Source organism: Mugil cephalus, chromosome 18 (assembly GCF_022458985.1).
Source record: "Mugil cephalus isolate CIBA_MC_2020 chromosome 18, CIBA_Mcephalus_1.1, whole genome shotgun sequence".
NCBI lineage: Eukaryota > Metazoa > Chordata > Actinopteri > Mugiliformes > Mugilidae > Mugil > Mugil cephalus.
Genome location: NC_061787.1, coordinates 21,823,544 through 21,846,556, shown reverse-complemented (window position 1 = coordinate 21,846,556; position 23,013 = coordinate 21,823,544). Strand labels below are relative to the sequence as shown.

The following is a 23,013-nucleotide window of genomic DNA, read 5'->3' as shown; positions in this document are numbered from 1 at the left end:
ATTGATGCGGTCCACACAGCGTTAGTCAGGACAGGCTTTAAAAGACTACATTCAAATACACAGACAGGAACAGTCTTCTCGTTTCTGTACATTTCAGTAAATGGCAACATTTCCACATCAATCCAAAGTAGTAAATCGTACGAGTTTCTTCTGTGTGACAAAAGGAGTGCAAACTCTTGATTTGCATATTCTTCTCAAGAATATTCTTCTCAAACGTATGCATCCCGCAGTGCCTGCTCAATGGAATTAAAAGAGCATATAGAAAGCTGTCTAAATATTATATTCATACTGCATGGTAAAACATTTCAAGCTTAGCAAGGGGCCCGATCATGTGGTCTTTTTGCTGAAATAACGTTCTAAAAACACATAATAGATGCTGATGGCACGCAACAGGAGTACTTGTATTCTGTCAGCCAATACCAGGCTGCTTAAATGTCAAGTCTTTATATGAGTCCTGTACTTGTTGCATGGAAACATTACTAAGTGGATCAACCAGCATGCACAGACACTCCGTTAGCGATATCATTCAAAAGCTAATCAGCCGGCCACAAAGGGACACACACTGACAAAAACGGCCTGCGACTACAGAGGGTCCACAAACCAAACCAAGAATTAGATACAAGCCAACAAAAAAAAGACAAGACCTTCAAAGAAACGCAAAACTAGAAAATTATCAACGAATTGCACAGAATGACAAGAAGGAGAAACAAGCGCACAATGGACAGGGAACAGGATAGAAAAAAAAAGATTACTCATGCAAAGACATGCAAAGCATATCTACATTGTTTGTAGTAATTTTCTGTCTGTTTCTATGTAGCACGTGAAGGAGGACTCCAATAATCCATCCGTGTGTGTGTGTGTGTGTGTGTGTGTGTGTGTGTGTGTGTGTGTGTGTGCGTGTATATATATACATATATATATTAACCAACTGCAAAAGGCTTTGCATGGGCAGCTTCTATTTCCTCAGTCCTGACAAGCTGCGACTGATGAGAGCAATAACAGATGACAACGATACGATCATATACGAGGCGGATGTCTGTCCAAAAAAGAATAAAAAAAATAATAAAAGAATATGTTTACTATCCACCATGTGAAACTGCTTGGAAATGATCTGAGAAAAGGCTCAAGAGGAGGGGGAAGTTAGGAACAATAAAAGTACTAAAATGTAAGCCCGTTAAACAAGACAGGACCTGAAACATCAAAAATGAAATATTCCCTAAATCATATTGACATTTACTAGGTTCCTGTGTCAGGCGGTGCGCCACTTCCGAGAAGAAAATCGTCCACGGGGACACATTGTTCCTCGTGGTGCAGCTCGTGGTGGATTGTCAGGACTGCGGGGGGATAAAGGGAGGAACAGCGGTGGGCGGGGGAGGGGTGCAGAGATGGAGGGCTTTGACCCTTTATTCCTCCCCACCACATCTCATTTGGCTTGAGGTGATCTAGAGAACAGGAGTGCCACAGAGGAGCAGCAATCACTCTGGGCCAAAACATCCTTCACACAGAGCATAATTAATCAGCCTCCAGCTAAGAGTCAGAGGGAGGCACAGGCACAGAGAGACAGGACCAGAAAAAGTGTACACACAAAACATACACTAATGCAGGATTATTAAGCTTTTTACATCTACTCTTCACTGCCAAACCACAGATAAACATGTACAATTATATTAAATAAAAACCTGAAAGCCCTTTAATTATCTCCGCTTATGTCACCAGGCTAACCTAGACCACTCTGAACATGTGCGCTGTTTTGAGGAACACTTGCGAATTTTCAAGTCACCGCGGCCACTTTATCACACACCAGGTGCCAGATGTGGAGCCAGCTCTCTCCATAAATGTTCTATTATGTAAAGCGATAAGGAACATTAACGCTAATGGCATGCATGTATGAATGACACTAAGCAGTCGAGCTTGTAATGTCAAGTGTTCCAGAAAGACGAAGAGACAAAGAGAACACTTGGGTTCAGTTGCAGAAGTAATCCCTCCTCAAACCAAAGCCTCTGCTGGGGAGTGTCTGCAGTGCATTAGAGAGAGAAACACCTCTGCATCCTCAGAGCCTGGAGCTAGTGAAGACACAACAGCCTGCACCGAAACTTGAGTAACCTACAAGACAAATAACTCCTCTCTACCGAGTGGCATTCTGCCCGGTGACACATTTAGCTGGCACCTGGTGGCCACAAAAGACTTCCTAGTGCCAGCTCCAACTGGTAGTCACAGAATACAAGCTTGTACCTGCCCATGGCCAAAACTGTATTTGTGATGTAATTTAAAACGCATGTCGTCAATGGCTGGAAGCTGTCCCTCGCACTGTCTTGCGGGGAAGTTAGGACAATGTGTAAGAAGCATCAGCTGTTAGAATATCCCGCTGCCCTCCAAATGATACCGGTGTTTATTTGCATACGCAGCGAGTATGAAACTGAGATCGGATCTAAAATGCCTAAATTTGGAGCTGTTCTTCCTATTTTATGTTAATCTGAGTTTTCGCTTTCAAGACTGAAATAAAATGTACAGAGCCTCTACTATAGGTGTCTTCAGCATCTGTGATATGAGATGTTAGTAACTCTTCAAACTTATATATATATTATAATATATATATAACAGAACCAGAAAACAACTTAAAATACATGCATGGAACATGTATTCCCAAAGACCTTCAAAAATTATTATAGCATTTATGTATTACATATTTTCTGTGTTCTTTTGCAAAAAGGAAGGTTGGATTAGTCTTTGCAGGTTTTCTGTGAAGACCTCTTGCAGAAAAACACATAAATAAAGTAAAACAGTTTCTCCATACGCAACGTGTTTCCATAATCTTTTTTTTTTACAGAAGAAAATGGGAGGAGAGAAAGAGAGAAAAGAAAGGGGGGCTGTATCCACACAGAAAAAAACTGCCAGTGTCCTTTAGCAAATGAAAAAATATATTGAATATTTAGTATCTATTACAAAATAAAAAGCATGTAGTTCTCCAATCAAAGCAAACATTCGGTGACGGGATCATTCTCCCAATATTTGTTACCCGTTTCAGTGTCGTATGATATGGATTATTATTTTAACAATAGTTAAAAATAGTCTTTAACGATCACCATAAGCCCTGCACAGTTGCCAGCTTGAAGACATGACAGAGGGGAGTATTTAAACGTCGCAGATTTCAAAGGCAGAGCTCACGTCTTTGTATTACACCTCTGCTCAGACCTGCTCAGATCGGGTCAGTCTGTTGGGTGATGTCCAGCAGCAGATGTCAGTGGGTCTGTAAAGGGCTCACTTTCTGTTCACTACATATCTGCTGTAGACGTGAAATGGAAAGACAAAATTATTAGGTCATGATGTTTCCTAGCTACAGACGCACATGACCTCATTCTGCTGCCTTACGTTTTAGCCAATTAAAAAAATAAATAAAGAAGTCATTTTAATTCGGAAAAAAAATGCAAAGGCTTTCTGCTTCTGCTACGAGCTAGTCCATGTCTGTGCAAACACCAGTCGTGTGGATTATCAACTCAAACTAAATATTCATGCATGGGGATGTTTGAGGCAAACTGTAGACATGTACATCAGGTGACAGTGGAGCAGGAAAATTACCACACTTCCAATTCTGTTAAGATCCGTGGACGTTTCTTTATTAGGAGTGTGCTCGCTGCCTGTGCTGAGCTATGTTAATGAAGTTCCTGTTTCAGCCTCTGTACTCGCCGATTGCATCAGGGACACAGTGTCATGAACCGAAGGCAGAAATCTTCCAGCACGCTGCACATTCTAGGAGTGACAGTGATTTTCATAATTTAGCAAATTTGCTTGAAACACTACGGATGAGCAAATGCTTTTTAAGACTCTTGGTGTTTTATTTTTTATTTTTTTTTAAATCTCACATTGATTGTCGCTTGTTTATTGAGCATGGTGAATGATTAGTTTAGTTTAGGGGAAATGCAATGTTTCGCTTGACTGTTACTGTACATTAATAGCCACCGGGGGAAATCAGACGTATTCCATCTACTCTGCATGAACTCTGCAGCAGCTGAACATCTGGGTGGATAATTCATTTGAAACGCATGCACCCTCTACGCCAGTTTCTGCAATCCTCTTAGTACACCAGTGTATTGAAGGATTGCAATACATGAAAGACAATGCTAGTCATTTTTTATAAATTATTGCTCAGAAGAAAAGACTGATCCTTTAAAGTGTGCGTATGAAAACCCTCTTTCTCTCAACAATAAGTCTCAGTTGTTGAGCTAAATCTATTAAAAATGCATCAGTGTTTATTTTTGACTCTGTCCCACGCACAGTGTCTGTTGCCATCCAGAAATTCCTCCCTAGACTGAAGCATAAATGTGCATTGAGAGACCCCAGAAAATGCACTATTATTTTACGTATTTCAATGACGAAAAGTGAAATAATATACGGGATCCTCTGAGCAACTGTCAGGATTCCCAATGACGCCAGTTGATGTCTATCAGGCAGGAAAAAGATATCAAATCCCTTCCAGCTCGCAATTTCCACCGTCCGAAATGTCATTAAGAAATAGCAGTTAAGGGGAACTGTGAAAGTTGAGACAAGATCTGAATGAATAAGAAAGAAATTGCGATAAACCGGTATGTCAGCTCATCAGAAAGGAAAAAATGGAGCCTACAGTGGAGCTGCAGGAGGCGTTAGCTGGAACAGGAGTGATGGTGGACTGTTCCACGGTGCAGAGTGAATGCATCGACAGGGTCCACATGGGGGAGTCATCGGAAGGAAACCTTATCACAAAAGTTAGCATCTGAAGTCTGCAAAATATAAATATCAGCTAGGGAGAGATATTAATGGATGTGGTGTGTGTGAACACATCCCTGCAGAACTGCCAGCTGGTAACGCACTATATTGTACATAATGTTTATATATATATATATATATATATATATATATATATATATATATATATATATATATATATATACATACAGAATATTAGAATTACAAAAACCTTTATTTGTCCGTAGTGAGGAATCTTCAGTTTGCAACAGTATACAAAGGGGCAGAAAAATAACAAGAGTAAAGAGTGGTTGTATATAAGATAAATAATAAAATAAGGTAGAATAAAAAATATACACATAAGTAATGGCATATATACAAAACGTACTGAATTGCACAGATGATGCTTGCCGGATACTGCACAGATAGAAAGTAGTGAATGGTGAAAGTGTTGAACCTTGAGGACTAATAATACTGTACATATTAAGAACGTTCCTGACAGCAGCAGCAAGGAGCCCAGGACGGAGCTGGACTTCCTTATAACAGTCCACTTGTTCAATAATATAATATATTTATACATAGTTATTCATACATTATTGATATAATATATCCATCCATCTGTATAAACCATACATATATATATATTGTGTAGGTCTCCCTTGTGCCTCCAGTACAGTTGTGATTCATCAGAGGATGGACATGGGCCTTCTCAGTGGTCTGTGGTGTCTGGAAACAGGATGTTGTTGATCTACTCATCTATTTCAGATATAACCAAACACACACTATGCAGTGAGGCAGGGCTGTCAGTTCAGGGTCACGCTGACCTCCTTCTGGGTATAACCCAACATGATGGCTCACTGCACGCAGCACAGCGGTGCTGGGTCATTTCTTCAGTGTCAGTCATGACATCTTCCAGATGCACTTTAAAATCCACTGAACCGACTCTAAACTGCGCTACGCTCCCACTAGAATCTAGTGATCAAGCGCCACACTCGTACGGAGCAGCAGGGAAATTGTTATTCATACATTATTGATTTGCTGTTGTAGTGGTCTCTATTGTTTCATGTGCCATTTGCAAAGCCATTTTTCAGTTTTGGCTGTCTGGGAGAACACAAACAACAAAATGGTACACGCACTGTAGATATGATTTTATCAGGTGAAGAATAACAAGAAGAAGCGCAGCTTGAGTTGAAAAATATGTGCACACACCATCTGCCCACCGCCAACTTTATATAATCTCATGCTTCAAAACTTTTTGTAATTCTCAGTTTCCACAAGCAGACCGACAAACATTTTTTTTTTTTTTTTTGTAGCCCATTCACCCAAAGTCACACAGAACATCGAGGTAATTATGACAGTTTCCAGTAGATTTATCATTTTACCCAGAGAACTCCAGTCTTATTTCATAGTCTTTAACGGTCCAAGGAGTTTTAATTATCCAGCACGATAAAAAGAGAGAACACAAATATACCACGATGAGGCGACACATTATGACCACCCTAGTCTCATGTTGTGCTGCTGGTCCTTCATGTGCAGCCACAAGTCATGGTCTTACTAAGATTAAACATTAAACATTAAACATTTTTGAAGCCATGTTTACTCTGACCTCCATACCATGTTCATGAAAACATACAGAGGTGTGAGATACTGTTTCACCTGGTCCACCCATGCTACATACACTGATCAAGCATAACATTATGGCCACCTTCCTGATATTGTGTAGGTCTCCCTTGTGCCTCCAAAACAGCTGTGACTCATCAAAGAATGGATATACTGTAAGTCTTCTGAGTGTGTCCTGTGGTGTCTGGTAACAGAATGTTAGTGGGGGTCTTTGGGGTTTGAGTTCTCCTTATCTGATTAAGACACCCAGAAAATGCGACTGGAAATCGATTTCTCTGGCATATATACGCTCAATTGGACTTTCAACTGGATAGCATGTGTGCGCATGCTCCACAACCACTGCGCTGACGTATGGCACCAGAACAAAAAGATCCAAGAAAGCCAGTCACAGAAGAAGAAGGTAAAGAGAGCTGATAGAAGAACCACCTGAGGGACTGCGCATATCTTATCTGGAGGGTAAGTAGAGCAAACATTACGTACAAGATTAAAAAAGCTGTTCTATTATCCATGTTGTTGTTGTATGAAGTGAGGGTCTGCCGCATGAATGACTCTAGTTTATTATATGACATAATAAGTCAACCGGAAAAGGGGCTGTATTAACCCGCTGACAAGACACATATCGCCACCTAGTGTGGAGGAGGAGGACATGTTCCCGGCAGTTATTTGACTTCCTCTGTTGCATGTAAACTCGGACTGATTGTCATTTTCAGATGGTTAGGGCTGAGAACTAGTGTAGGCAACAAAATAAGGCCGAGTGAAACAGCATGTTGCAGTTCATGGGGTGTCTGTTAAACCAGTAGAGCCTGCGGGAATGTTGAGACATGTGTGCCATCAAAGTTATACCGTAAAGTGTTGTTTTAGGAGAACTAAAAAAAAAGCTCTTAGTGTCGACATGGACATCCATATTAACAAAGTAGTTAAAAATAAGTTTACCATCACAATCATAAGGAAGTGGCTCAGGAGAAAATCTCCAAGAGGCCAAGACTGGCTGTTGCAACACCATTGTCACAGCTCTGCTTTAAAGTGGATCAGACAGCTCGGCTGCTAGAGTGCTTGCTAAAAGCAGGAAAGTGGATCACATCAGTCTACGTATTCAGGGGCTTCCTAATTTTAAAAATACTCTCGGTTTATAGAGCACTAAATGGTTTATTTCTGAACTGCTGTGCTGTTATAATCCTCCCAGACCTCTCAGATGGTCCGGGACAGGTCCGCTTACCGTCCCCGGAGACAAAAACTAAACGCAGAGAAGCAGCATTCAGTTTATATATGCACCACATATCTGGAACGAACTGGCAGAAAAAACATCAGGCCCACGCCAATTCTCAGGGCTTAGGACTTTTCTGTTTGCCGCTGCCTTTGATTAAATTGAATTCGGAACATTTTATGGATAACTTGCACTGCACTATAGTTCTACTGAGATTTTTTTTTTATTATTTTCCCATTGAACCCAGCCAAGCTTTATGCCATCTATCTAAATAGTATGTCTTGTATGCAGCCTTTTCAATGCAATGTTTTTGAAAGGGGGCTCTACCATTAAATCACAATTGTCATGTCTTATGTATAGTGCTTGATGTGGGGGTTTCAGGCTCTGGGATGTTGGGATGATTGGAATTTTTATTGACGCTACATTAGTAAAATTGAATTGAATTGAGTAATTATGCTGATTAGATTTTTTTTTCTTCCAATCAATTCTGCCCCATCAGTTGACCTCTCCTTGGTGATGTCACCTGAGAGACCCCAGATCTCAGCAATAAAAAGGGGACCGATCTACGAATTATCCTTTAACTGAACCAATATCTAGGGTCACACTGTAATACAGCATGATTCTATCCTATTCCTTTATTGCATGCATCCATTTGTTTCCATTTGGTTTGTGCTTAAATACATGCAATACGTGCACATGCAACTGGAAGAAACATTATGCTGAAAGCTACTATTCCCACATATCACACATACTCTCTTACATTTTGTGGATGTGCTGTTTTTCACTTCCAAACTAACCTTGCTAGCAAGCCTGCAAAAGGTAAATCTACCGCGTGTGCTATTTTTAGAAAACAACAAAGAACGTTTGTGAATATTTTATTGTTGTTTTTGTGCTCTATGCATTTTAATTGCTGAGTAACAAGAAAGGAATCCTGCAACACAATGGAACAGACATACACACACGCGGGCGGTAGCTGCAGCATTTCATTTATCCATTGCCGTGGCTGAAAAGGCGCCTCCGCCCACTTCCTGTCAAAGTTTCCCTGACAAGGTCGACGTCTTTCAAAGTTATCCTGGATGAATTTGCCGCTCAATTCTTGGAGGCTGAAGCTCAAGGAAAAGTGAAAAGGGTTTCTATGACAGATTTGAAGACATCCAACTTTACATGATGTCTCTGGGTTCAGATGATGCCACTTGATGTTTGAATTTTCTTCCGTCCTGCCTTCCTGCTCAGCCTGAGCAAGTGCAGACTGAATTATGTGAGAGTATAATGAGTGAGAGTACACGTCTGAGCTGGTAAAGACCTCTTCGAGCGTTCTCAGTGCATGCTGGTTTAGAATAGACCCATACTGAATACTTTTCATTTCGTCCTACTTAACCTAACAAAACATTCTACGTTTTGCCAAAATGTGTTTGGCTCGGTGAACTGGCGACGTAGAATATCGATTCTAGGCCAGCGAGGCAGTCAGGTTCAGTGAGGCAGGAAGGTGAATCACCACAGCACCTCTGCGGGGAGCTCAGACTGGCTTAATGCCAGTTCCATCTATTGCTGTTGATCCCAGGCTGGCTGGCTGGCTGGCTGACTGAATGGCTGACTAGCAGACTCTCTCTTTAACTTGGTTGCTTTCTTGCCCGGTGGCTCTCTTGCAAAACTTGTCGTCTGATTTGCTTGTTGACTGATACACTCTCTAAATGCCTGTCTGCCTTCCTGAGCCATGGCTGGATTATTTTTTGGCCGTCTCACTGCTTAAATACAAGTGGATGTCATTGCCATGCAGCTTGACTGTTCAACTGTGAGTGAGAGTAAATGTGATAACACAGTCTAGTGAGTTATGCAAAAGCTAGACAATTACCATCCACCACATTTGAAAGGATCACACCAGTGGCTTTGTGTGTCTTAGCTTACATTACTGCAACCATTTTCCAGACCGTATGGCCATATCTGACAAGAGGAACAAACAGCTAATTAGAGCTTAATGGTGGGGAATGATTGTTCAGCCTGTTTTCAGAATTACAAGACCTTTCCTTATGTGCATCCAATTTACACTTTCTGCCATATGAAATCACGGTGGTGAGTTATGTATTTGCACTTAAACTGGATACTTCGTCATGCCAGCTTCAGCTTGAACTTAAATGAAATTGGCTGGCAGCTTTAGTCATCAGTTAAACTTCGGATTAAATATTTTTAATGAATAATTTTAAACTTATTTTTGTGGCTTCAGTTACTCAGTTTTTGTAGAAAAGGAGACACTACTGTAATCATGCAATATACATTTTCAAGTGTGGGAAGTAAAATACTCCATATATTTATTTAACACCAAACCCAACTAGGACTACAGTACTGTGCAAAAGTTTTAGGCAAGTTTAGAGGGAAAAACTAAGAATGCTTTTAAAAATGGTGTTAATAGTTTGTTTTCATCAGTGAACAAAATGCAGTGAATAAATGAAGAGAAATCTAAATCAATATTTAGTGTGACCATCCTTTGACTTCAAGACAGTATCAATTCTTCTAGGTACATTCTAGGTACAGCTGGCTAACCATACACCTCCCTGATGATATTCCATGGATAAGTATCTGCCTGTATTTCTCAGCACTGAGGACACCATTAATCCTGACCAAGCTCCATTTGCAGAAATGCAGCCCCAAACTTGCAAGGAACCTCCACCATGCTTCACTGTTGCCTGCAGACACTCATTATTGTACTGCTCTCCAGTCTTTCTGTGAACAAACTGCCTTCTGCTACAGCCAAATATTTCAAGTTTTGACCCATCGGTCCAGAGCACCTGCTGCCATTTTTCTGCACCTCAGTTCCTATGTTTTCATGGATAGTTGAGTCAGTTGGCCTTGGTTCCATGTCAGAGTTATGGAGTTTTGCCTGCAACTCTTCCACAAAAACCAAGTTTCCTTGGCCGACCACAGTGGGACTGACTTAGATTTTTCTTTTGTTCGCTCACTTTGTATTTTGGCATCATTATTTATATTTTTGAAAACATTCTTAGTTTGCAGCATTTTTCCCACACCCGAACAGTTGTTTGCAATGTCAGTGCTGACATTACCAGAACATTAAGTTGACCAATGTGTTATTCCATAAGAACAATTGTACAACATGCTAAAGGTAGCAAAATGTTGGGGTTGAGCGACAAAACCTGAAATACTGCCCAGCACTGCTAAAATACCATTCACTGTCTTGAGAGGGACAAGGACATATAATACTATAACCTAAAGGCAGACGCCCTCTCTACTTTTAAGGTCAGGCTTAAGACTTTCCTTTTTCACAAGGCTTAGAGTTAGGGCTGGAAAAGGCCTAGGCTGCTGGGGACAATGCACTGAGGACATGTCCTGTACTTTCTTCTCTCTGGCACCAAGTTCCTAATATCGGCCCGATATCAGGACATTATGACATCATTCCGATAAGTCCGATATCATGACTTATCGGCCCAATAACATATTATATATATTTTTGTCAGTACTGTGGTGTGAGTCGTCGTTTTAATCAGGCGCTCCCTCCCTACATGAGACCTGTACAGCCTGCAGTGAATGTTGTGTTCAAGTGGTGTCAGCATAATCGGAAAAACAAACCTTCTGACTGAAAAAATGCAATACTCCCTCATTGCTCCCTCATGTCGTAAAATCTTATCCACAATATTTCACTCCTTGCTCTGGATGTTACACATAAATCATAGACACATGAACATAAAAAGATCTGGGAAAAGACTCACAAACCAGGAAAGGGGAATTTCCGCCACCACATGAATGCTCACAATGTACATACGTTTGTAAATACAAGATGGCAGCAGTAGTGTGGGAGTTTTTTAAGGTTATAGTATTAAGGAAGACATTTTGCTGGCTGAGTGCAAAAAATGTTTAAAGAAAATACCACGGGGACGGAGAAACAGCATAGAACTAGCATAGAAATGGTTGATTCTAACTTGTGTCAGTGCATTATTTATTTTTTAGAAATTGTAGACTGCACTTTTTCACTTTATTTACTTTTAAACTTGATGCACTTAAAGTATTTCAAGTCTAGAGGCCTTTATTTGGTGATGTTCATTTGAAATATCAAATAGATTTGTTTGACCCTGATCTTTTAGCAAATGTTTGCTTGCTAATAGTCTTTCATCTGAAAAAATAAATATGTTCAAGAGTCAAAACTGTTTATTCATTAGTCTTCCTATCTCCTTACTGGTTATTGGTATTGGCCTTTGGAAGCAGAACGTTATTGGGTATCGGTTTCTTCCCTACTTGTTTCTCCTGCTCTTCTTTTCTCTCTTTCTTCTCTGTTTCAACTGGCTGGCCTTCGGCAGATGGGTCCCTCTATATGAGCTGGGTCCTGCTCAGGGTTTTCCTTGCCACCATTGCCTTCAGGCTTGCTCTGAATGTTTCAAGCCAGGTTTTGTTAAGCGTCTTGAGACAATTTGTATTGTTATTGTTGCAATATAAATAAAATTGAATTGAATTGAATTAAAATTATTTCAATGCATTTAGAATAAGTAAAATACACCTGCAAGCTCCCTGCAAACTAATAATGTATAACTTTCTGTCATCTGGCGAGAGGTGGTTTAGACCCTGGACAGGAGCATGTCTTTGGACAGTGGGACGAAGCCAGACTACCCAGAGAGAACCCATGCAGACTCAGGGAGAACATGCAAACTCCACACAGAGAGGCCCCCATGGGATTTTAAAACAAAATCAAAAGCAGTAGATATGTATGATCTTGTAGCAACGTAACTGCGCTGCAGCAGAAACACAGAAAGTTTCAGCTGTAACGAATGGTGCCACAGTTACAGTAGCATTTGTAGAGAAGACATCTGTTACATCCAGTCCTGAGCAGGTTTTAGCGCACAGGACTGGGAGCTTTTCCCCTGCAGTACTCTCACAGATGTTAGTGAGATTTACAGTCCATGCACCCAGACAACAAACGTTTGAGTAAAGAAGCACTGCACTGAAGAATCATGGACTTGAAGTGTTACACTCAGAATGTGTGTGACTGCTTCTATTGGAGTGATGACTCATTGGTGTTCTTTCCTTAGACATATGTGATCAATATATATATTGGTTCTTAAAAACAAGGTCAGAGATTGTTTTGTTAGGATGAATGCTTATGCAATCAAGCTGAGTCCATATTTGTTTTTCTTTCATGTGGGAATCAGGCAGGCCTCAGGGGTGGAGGGACAAGTCAGGCTTAGGGGACATTTTTCTTTCCCTTTTTGTTTTTTTCTCCACATTCAGCTCCGGTCACCTCTGAGCTTTGAGAGAACAACACTGCCAGGAACAATGGAGGCCGAGCTGTGATCTAACAACAACTGACACACTGGTGGGGAGTAGCTGTGAACAAACCGCTCTGCTGCCGCCGCTGCTGCAGCCGCAGCCGCTCCACCAGCAACAGTCACCCCCACCCCTGCCCCCACCCCCATCTGGAAAGTGCCTCATTGTTTACAGATGCAGCAATGCGGAAAAGCAATATATCTACACTGTCCCAGGTTTAATTTCATTTTTGCTCATTTACCTATTGTGGCTCATCTGCCTCAAACCTGAGTGCGGCAGTAATAGAACTCTGTCGCCCTCAGCCGTAACACCTCTCTGGCGCTCAGAGAAGGTGGCTAAGGCTGCCTGAGCAGCCACAGAGAGGCATTTATCAGTGTCAGACACACGGCACAGAGGACTCACTGCAACACAGTTGTCAGCATAATTTGGCTGCTTCATAATCTCCAACTCTGCAGCCCTGGGGATTATTCAACTTTTTACCTCCATTCAGTGGCAAGTAATATCTTTCTGTGTCTTGCTGCAGGGTGCAGAGGGCTATCTGAGCCCATAGCAGGGCCGGCGTTGTGTTTGAACTTTCTGACCAGTGGAGAAATGATTTTATATGGCATTTATAGATGGAGCAGCATAATTATAACATAGCTGGGTAGTCAGAGAAATGATGAGAATGATGAGAATTTACACAAAGCCACCTGAGGGCAAAATGTAGGCGGCTATTTATGGATCTGTTTTGCCAGTGATGCAAGATGGATTCCTACTATTAGCTTGTGGAAGTTGAAGTTTAGAAACATGAATAAATAAAATAAATGCAAATCTAGCAAGGTATTCTCAGCGCAAGTGATTCAACGCATGAAGAATTAGATTTGATTTCATGTAGATTTATTTTAGACCAATTTATCTTTTACTTTGAGTTGTTCCCTGGCATATAAAAAGATAGATAATTTGCTGACACAAATAAAACAGCATAGCAATTTAATTAATATAACCAGCTTTTGGTTAGTGAAAAATAAACAGAACTACTGATTGTTTGGCTGTGTTGTGGCAAAAGGAGAGGAGCTTAGGGTGTATGGGGGGTTAAACAGCATAATGGTGATCTCACATTCGACACCACTGTTTGTATGAAGACACTTAATGTCAGTGCAGGTTTATTTTTTGCCGCATATAGTCTATTCTGCATTTAAGGGTTTCAGATCCTAAAAGATTTTTTGGAAGTTCCAAAAACCTACAAAAATATATGATGCATGATGAATCTAAAAAAAAAAAAATGTTGTCGTACCCTTGCCAGTGTTTCTTGTTTGCGCTTTTAATTGAGTTTGCACATATTTAAGCTGTTTTTTTACATAACTTTAAATGCGAAACCGCCTCATTTGATTTGCTACTGATTTTCTTACTGACAGTGCTGTGCACGTGGTGAGCGGTGGGAACGCAGCTGGCTTCAACATTGCCATTCTCCATTAGCTTTATGTGTTTCCATTTATTGGAGATGCTGATCATGTTTGCACTCACCACGATAACTCGACAGGCAGAACGCAGCGGACACGTTTGAACGGATTCTGACCTCACGCCACTTGGTGAAGGGCGGGAAGTAACGCTAATGTCCTTTGCAATAAGCTGAATTTAGATTGGGGTATTAGAGTTAAAGACGTGAATGAACCTCCATGATCGACTGTGCAGCAACGGCCATGAATTACAATTATTCAGTTAACAAACAAAACAGCTTTAAACCTGCAAGCTTAGCATTCTCTAGCTATTATAGCATCCGTTTGTTCCTGTCAACCCACGGATTATATTTGTGTGTAATCTTTAATGCAGCCATGTAGGCCAAGCGGTGGTACAGTAGTGTCAACGATAACAATTCACCAGTGTAGCAATAAATCTCGCAAATAATTTACTACAGCAGGTAGCCTAAGCGGCTAAGATAAAGGGTCCCAGAGCCGACAGCTAGCCTCCTGTGGCAGGAAACCCCTCTGTATTGAGTTGATTTTTAAGAAGCACCAGAAGAGTTCTGTCTCAGATACTAGGATACTCATGAGGAAGAACATTTTCCAAAATACAACTGGGAGTCTGACCGTACTGATCTCATCTAACAGAATAAGAGTAGTATGCCAAGTCGTGTTGCTTGCTCTCAGTGCGCTGCCTGCATCTAGAAACCAATCATTTCCTCTTCTGTCTCCTTCCAAACTACCATGCATGAAACATTTCTACGACCTCCATGGAATCATGTCGATAATGTCTGAATTAAGACTCAGCCTGCATAAGTCCTTCAAATAGCATAATGAAAGGTGGATTTACTGTGTATGATACTGGCTTGCTAAGTTTCTTGTCCAGCTTACAGGCTGTTCTTATTCTGGACATTGTCTGGACAATCAGGTCTTATTCGCACAGCGGCTTAGTTGGACATACCCCTTATACCCTCTGTATTAAGATGCTGGCCGCATAATGTCTGCTTAATGTTTAATGTCTCACTGATTCGGACATTTGCATTCGCACATACGACTCCTTCGGGTGATGCCCGGGAAATGTCAGGGCTGTAGTGCATGTGTGAAAGAGGCTTAAAGTGTGTCCAGGCCAAAAAAGAAATAACATGTCGCAGTCTCCGGTGTATTATCAGCGAGACAGATGCTCTCAGGTTTGTGGTTCAAATGTGCATTCTTGCTGTTCCAAGTTGTGGTGTAAACTGCACACAACAGCAGGGTAGAGCTGTTCTTAAAAGATAGTATTTTTTTGTAACTGTGCATCAATTTAGACTCCATTGCTTTTTTCTGAACCAACATTTTTAAGTACATGACTCACAAATGCAAAGCAGATTTTTTTTTGGGTGGCAACATAAATCCTGGCTACATAAGCCTAGAGCGTCCACAGTATGAAACCTTACCTGAGCCGGGGTTGTGTTTATCTGTATTGGATGATGTGTGAGAGGTGGAGGTCGAGGCCACCCTCTGGTCTGAACTCATGCTGTCCTGGCCCAGAGAGGAGCTGGACTTTCTCGGCTTCTTGTCTGTCAGGTGCAGCGGGGAGCTCTTCTTGGGAGGCTGTGGTGGTCGCCGGGGCCTGGCAGTGGCATTGACCTTCAGCCAGGCTTGGGCTTTGTACTCCACAATCTCCCCGTAGTTGGCTCGCGTCACCCTGCACTCGTACAGTCCCTCATCGCTCTTGCCGACTCTGGAGATCTGCAGTTTGTGCGAGATGTCGTTGCCCTGGACTTTCACTGTCTGTTAGAGTAATTAAAAGAGACCACAGTGTCACAACATTGATAACAGCGGACGGTGTGATGAAATACTACAAGGTTCCATGATTCATCATGTCGCTTTATTTTACAACATGCTGCAAGGCTCTTATACTGCACCTCTCACAAGAAGCTTCACATCCCCCTCCATCCTGCCAGAGCCCCCAGGGCCTTAGACTAACTTCTTTCTCAGCAAATCGAATATTGTGAAATAATTTCACGATAAAGGTTATTTCCTGGAAAGCCAACTGAGGCACTTATTATAGATAAATGAACTAGATGGAATGTACATTTTGGTCATTTTTGGAAATTAAGATAGTCAATCATAGTGACACAGCAATACTGTGAATTCACTACTTTGGTTTGGAATTTTGCCTGTAATGACCTAATGTATTCAAAATATCCAAAACAAACACATGAGTAAATGCAGTAACGTAAAATCTCTGCTGGATTAACATATGTCCTTTGCAATAAGCTGAATTTAAATTGGGGTGTTGCCCGCGCAGACAAGGCCAATAATTCAATTAAATAAATGCAGCTTTAAGTCAGCAAGCTAGCATTCTTATGCTTCTATGGTATCCTGTATTTTTTCATGTTAGTCCATATTTGCCTATAATTTGTAATGCAACCATGCAGGCCAAGAGGTGAACGTTTCAACAATAACAATACACCAGCGTAGCAGTGATGGAAATAAATCTGGAAAAGAATTTACTATAACTTCCTGCAGCCCGTACTGAGGTGATTTCTATTAGGCAGTAAGTAATAGTTAGACCTCTGCGTTAAGTTGACGCAGAAGCTACAGCGACAGCGCAGACCGTTTGTTAAGGGGATGATCCAGACTGCAAATGGCTCACACCACCATTGGCTATGTCGGTAGGTTACAGGTCCCTAAAAGAGCCTTAAGTTAAGAAACATCTTCTGGTGGATGACCATATATAGGTCTGGGCACTAAAACAACGCAACTGGATTGGGCTAAGATCAATGTGACTGACTTGGCCATTGCCGAATATTGCACTTTTAGCTGTTCATCAAAGCATTACTAAATTCTATCCTGATTTCAGACTCTCAGCTTCAATTTGATGGTGTTCACATTTAAATTTCCTGGAAGGTGTAGGGATTATTTTTATGCACAGTCTCCTACTTTTGTGGGCTCAAAAGGGATTGGACATTTGACTCTGAAGCTTTCATGGACGGAGATATTCCTTTTATGTTCTTTCATCGATTAAGCAGGTAGTAGTTCTGGAGGTTATTCCAAGTGTGGCATTTGTGTTTAAAAGAACCCCCTGCAAGTGAAACAGGCCATCTTTAGGCTTTACCAAAACAGAACAATCAGAGAGATAGCAGGGATTTACAAAAATAAATAACTGAAAGAAAAAAAAACACGCTGGTGAGCTTCGCGACATAAAAAGACCTGCACATCAAAAGAAGACAAAAGTGATGGATGATCGTGGGAGCCTTTCCTTGGTAAATAATAACCCCAAGTGAATGAGACTTGCCAGAAGGCAGACATTTCATTATCCAGGTCTACCATAAAAAGAAGACTTCCCGAGAAAAGAAATCCACATGGGTTTACAGCAAAGTGCAAACCATCCATGAACCTAAAGAATAGAAAGGCCAGATTAGACCTTCCCAAAATAATCAAAAAAAAGAAAAGAAAAACAACCCTTTGGATGGATTAAACTCAGATCAACCTGTACCAGAAGGACAGAAAAGAGAAGGTACAGAGATGGCTTCTCATGAGCCAAGGCATACAATATCATCTAAACCAGTATGTTTTTTTTTTGTTTTTTTTTTAGCGTAGCTCAATTCAATTTATTTTAAGTAGTCAAATAAAATAAAAACTGCCTCACGCTTTAGAAAAGTTAGAGTCTGAAGCCTGAAAAAAAGAAAAAAAAAGCAAGAAAAAAAAAAACATTTTTAAGAAGAAACCATGAGCAAAATCCAGCTCATCTGCTTGAGGCTGGCCAAGTTGGAAGACAAAGGTAAATGAAGTGAATTATCCTGAAATGAATCAGTCACATGATCTCAGCCTGATCAAGCTGCATTCCCAAGCTAAATAAGAGATTAAATTAAAGTCAGAAAGACTATTACAGCAATGCTTCCAGACCTCAGGAAGTCTGCAAAATGTTAATTGTGGAACCACACTTGAGCCCCTGAACACAGTATTTTTTTTCAATGATTGTAATTTGCAGACATTTCCTACCACTTGAGTGCAAGCCACTACAATAACAAAAAATTGGGGCAAAAATAATATATTGCAGTGTACTGTATAGGGCACATTTGACAGTAGGTTTTGTGGCTAACCATTTTCCTGAATCTGATGTCAAAAAAATGAATAAATAAGTGACAGGTTAGGAAAGAAAAAAATGGCCTTACCCACGAGTCAGTCTGAAATCCAGAACTGTGCATTTATTAATAAGGGGTGAAGGAGTGTGTCTGTCTGGCTCAGAGAGCAGGGGCACAGAGACTCACCCATGCATGGTAATCAGGGCAACTCAACCAGTGATACACATAAAAGGCAAACGTTTGCTTAGTTCACTTCCCAACCTTTTTGTTTGTTTCTTTATTTATATATTTTTATATATATTTTTCTTATCTTCACGAAGGTACAGGTTGAAGGGGCATTCATTTTTTGGTATTTGACATTTAGTGTGAAATTAGAGCTGGGTGGTATACCGGTTCATACTAAATACGGTATTTGTTTCCGTTATGATATGTATTCTTAATATACTGGCATGTATTTGATTACATAGCGTTCGGACACTTTGTCACATCTTCCTTTCTCTATTTTTCTTCTTTAGGCGGTAGGTCCGTCTAACTACTAATCTCTGACACCACGGTGTGATAGACTATTTACGATCTGTTTAGAATCTACCTTGACACAAACCAGATACCTCGACTGCAAGTTTGTAACATTTAACTTTCTGTAGCTCCACTACTTTTTTTTTATTATTATCCCTGGCAACAGTAACCATAGGTATTGTTACATTCCACTTTGGGATTTCAAAATAAAAGCATACATGGAACATCATGGAATATAACAAGCTCTCCGCAGCGCCACAGACCAGTTGAGGAAACGTCACTCAAGCGTCACTGCGCATTTACGTCAAGACAGAGCATGCGCCGACAAAACGGAGCCTGACCACGTTAAAAAGCCCAACTTTACAGCAATATTAAACATGTTTACAGCCTGATACGATTTTGGTGGGGGTGGGAGATTTTTTTTTTCAAACTAATTAATTTAGGTTTAGAACTGGGTCTACTGGTCTCAACATCCAGGCTGCTTTGGCTCCACCCCAACAAGACTCCCCCATGTCCATATTTGGAATATCCCAGTGTGGCTGGAGTCATCCAACATGGTGACCATGTGCTCCGTCCACTTTGGAAACTCACAGCCAAACCAGGCAGCTACTGACGGGGCAGAGCGATGAAGCCCATGTGAAGTGCATAAAAATGCAGTTCATCGAGTGGCCACTACAGCCTGGTTCAAAAACCGGTTTTGGTCTTAATGGTTTATTTCAGCATTCATGACAACGGTACAGGGGGTGATTTTTTTTCTAACTTATTTGTTTTTTAAGTCGTCGGTCCATCACCGATTTTTGTTAAAGCCTAGTTGGGTGGGCGCATTTCAATGTTCAAGCTGCTTCAGCTCCTCCCCAACACAACTGCCGTATCCATATTTGCAGTATCCAAGTGTGGGCGGAGTAAAGCTCATCCTACATGGCGACCGCAAGCTCCGCCTACTTCAGGCTTCATTTTTGAGATTCAGAATCCAACGGGTAACATCACGTTGGGTTTGTCCATAGTATATACAGTCAATGGATCAAACAGCAGGACATAATTTCCCCTCAGGGATCAATATAGTATATCAAAATCAAAAATCATGATGATGCAGCACCTAGTCGACTGACCCGTTAATAAAAAGATAAATCATTTGTGCATGCGCCATTAATCTTGTTAATACATCAGAAGCGTCATCAATGGCCAAGCCAATCAAATCAATTGTAGTTCTATAGGTTCAGACTTATTGATATGTTAAAAATTACTTTGCAAACACTTGAAATTCGACAATAAATGATTAAGAAATGCATGTGCTTTGTTGATTTTATTTACATCTGTGTACACTATTTCGAGCGACATATTTCGACCTTTGCTGGGAGGACATTTTAGTAACTGGAGCTCTTTGAATTTTAAGTGAACACCACTGGTCTAAGCGATCCAAAGTGTGGGCCCACTTTATCAGAGTCGATTTCATAATATAAAACTGAAGGGCTGCGCTGTCATTGACGCTTGGACGTGGCAGAACTTCATCCGCTAAATGCTACTGAGTGCAACACCGTACCAGTGGCAGCGGCCTTTTTGTCTGAATCTTTTAACATCTTTTAAAGTCTTTATTGTTTACTCTAAATTACATTGAAGTACCAATAAGAGTATCGATAAATATCGGTATCGATAAGGGGTATTGGTATTTGTATCGGTATTGATGAAATCATAACAATATACATCCCTCGTCATCTGACAACATTAGTAGAGCCAACGCTGATGTTAATTTTAAATACGTTTGTGTGCATAACAATAATATACAGTGTATATAGTTTGAAGTTAGTGTGAAATCGAGGGTATGATGTTCATTTCAGTTGCCTTTTGGGGATTCATGGTGCAACAATCTGTGCACTTGGTCAAAGGAAAGCAATGACAAATAAATGAAAACTCTGTGGACTATTTCGTCAAAGGTTTTCTGCACATTTTTCTATATTATGCGTAATGGTTATACGTGCCCTACATAATGAGATGCACCTGATTTCAAGCAATGTAATGATGTAAAGCATGTGAAAGCATGACCTACCACTCATGAGGCATTCAATAAATTGCACTTACTACTTAGCTGCAATTTGAAATTGGTTGACATGGTTCCCAATTTCTTATATGAACATTTTTCACATTAGTCCATTAAAGTGTCACCTCTGTACCACATGGTTTACTTCGCAGTTCTGATAATGGGACCACAAGAACAATAAAAAATTAATATAATAATAATAATAATAATAATAATAATAATAATAATAATAATAATACACTTTCATGCTTGGACCCCGAACAAGTCATGTTTTTGGACTCACTCACAAACTGCCACAAGCTGGTGCTGGATCATAACATCGCACCACTAACATGCAGGAACGCAAATAGTCAAATAGTGCAAGATCCTGTAAAAACCCATAATGACCTTGCTTTGAATAAACCAGCGTGTATAAGCTTGATCTCTAATCTGCCGCTTTTGATTCCACGTGACTTTTTGAGTATCTCAGGTCTCCAGTGAGGTCATTCAGACGAAGGCTGCGTGGTGCACCAGGCACAAAAAGCTCACACAGAGTGGCAGGAAAAAGGGGCGGAATGGCTGCTGGGGCATGAGCGCAGGAAGGGAACCACTCTGACAGTAATAATACACTGCCGCAGATTTCACTGATTAGCTCCTTTCTCTGGTTGAAGGTGTATTATTCGGGGAAATCAGAGGCTGTTGTGTTTGCTCAGGATGAAAAGCTGGCAGTTTGGGTCAGGATAGAAAGAGAGATGGGAAGCACCAACTGGGGATGCATGACGTTTTTCTTCAACTTACACTTATTTTTGTCCCTTCATCGTCAGGATCGGGCTCTGGTATCATCTGCATCTAGGAACACAGAGAAAGAGAAAAGAAAGCATTGGCAAAGTGACAGTAGCTCGCTGACTAAAATGTAGCTCCAAGAGCCACTCTGAGACATGGATGTATGTTATGCAGGCCAAGCGTCTAAAACCAACAACGAGATTACTACGGCAACTTTGAGAAAAAGGCATCATCTATCCACGAGGGATATAAATCTTTCAAAGCAACACCAACACACAGTTTACAGACTGAGGGACTGCATTCCTACTGTTCTGCCTTTAAAAGTAAATGCCACTCTTGCCACTTTTTCCGATTTATTTTTGGGTTCTTTGAGTGCTTCCGTTGAGAAATTAAAGACAGGTTCCAGATGCTACTGTGTATTGTGCATAAGAGTGAAAAAAAAAAAAAAAAAACAGGTTCAAACCAGGATGCTGAGTGATAAACGGTGATACACAGCTTCCTGAGACAAATTACCCCTCGAAACCTCCATCAGTCTCTGCGGTAAAAAATAATATTACCCATGAAAACTTATGACAAATAATAAAATGTCAGAAGGGTGGGAATAGGTTTTCTCAAAAGCACAAAAAACACAGAATTGCAGCACAGCTCCCGGACTCAAGAAATGCCTCCTTTGAGCTCTGCTGGCATAATTCTAGCATGGTGGCAAGCGCTAAGCCGACAGCCTACATCATGGACTGGGCATTGATTTTAGAGGCTATAATTTATTTATCCCACATCGGATGCCAAATGGACCTGAGCCCGGAAAAAAAAAATAAATAAATAAATAAAGAGGCTGCTGACTACAAAGCTGAAGAGGACCAAGAGAGGCACGACAGAAAGGGAGGAGGAAGTTTCTCCAGAGGACATGCAAGCAATTGCCTCCACAGATGAGACAAAAAAAGGAAGGGCAGTAGAGGGATAAGATGGCTCCTTATGAGCGTTTGCTGCAGAGAGCGTTCCTTCAAGTGCTGTAATTACCTCGAAGGAACCGACGCGCTTTCCTCTGGAGGATGTTCGGCAGACAGGTGATTAATGAGCAGAATTAGGAGCCGTGGCTCTCTCTGTCTGCATGTATGCGCGACTCCTGCATCGTGGCTTCACAGATGGACCCGGCATCCTCCGCTGTATCTAGGAGAGGTCTTTAACGATGAGGCAGAATTAATTGTCCTCCGTCTTAGAGCTGGGACTGTTTCAAGTCATCAATTTCGACGTCCTCTTTTATAAACCACTAAAACAGTGGTTATATGGGCTTGGTGCGCACTCTATATATGCCACCTGAGGAGGATCACGTTCGACTTGCACTGGAGGACAGATGCGGTCCACGCAGAGTGGCTGCTGTGTTCA

General features: G+C 41.0%; 1 protein-coding gene across 1 annotated transcript in view; it reads right to left on the bottom strand.

Annotated features, from left to right (window-relative positions):
• Positions 1 to 23,013, bottom strand: part of vstm2a (V-set and transmembrane domain containing 2A) — a 75,211-nt gene that overhangs the window by 4,357 nt on the left and 47,841 nt on the right. Inside the window, exons 3-4 of the mRNA XM_047568516.1 lie at positions 21,646 to 21,696; positions 15,681 to 16,017 (exon numbers count right to left, since the gene is read on the bottom strand). Coding sequence (XP_047424472.1) covers positions 15,681 to 16,017; positions 21,646 to 21,696 — 388 coding nt within the window. The remainder of the gene's footprint in view (positions 1 to 15,680; positions 16,018 to 21,645; positions 21,697 to 23,013) is intronic.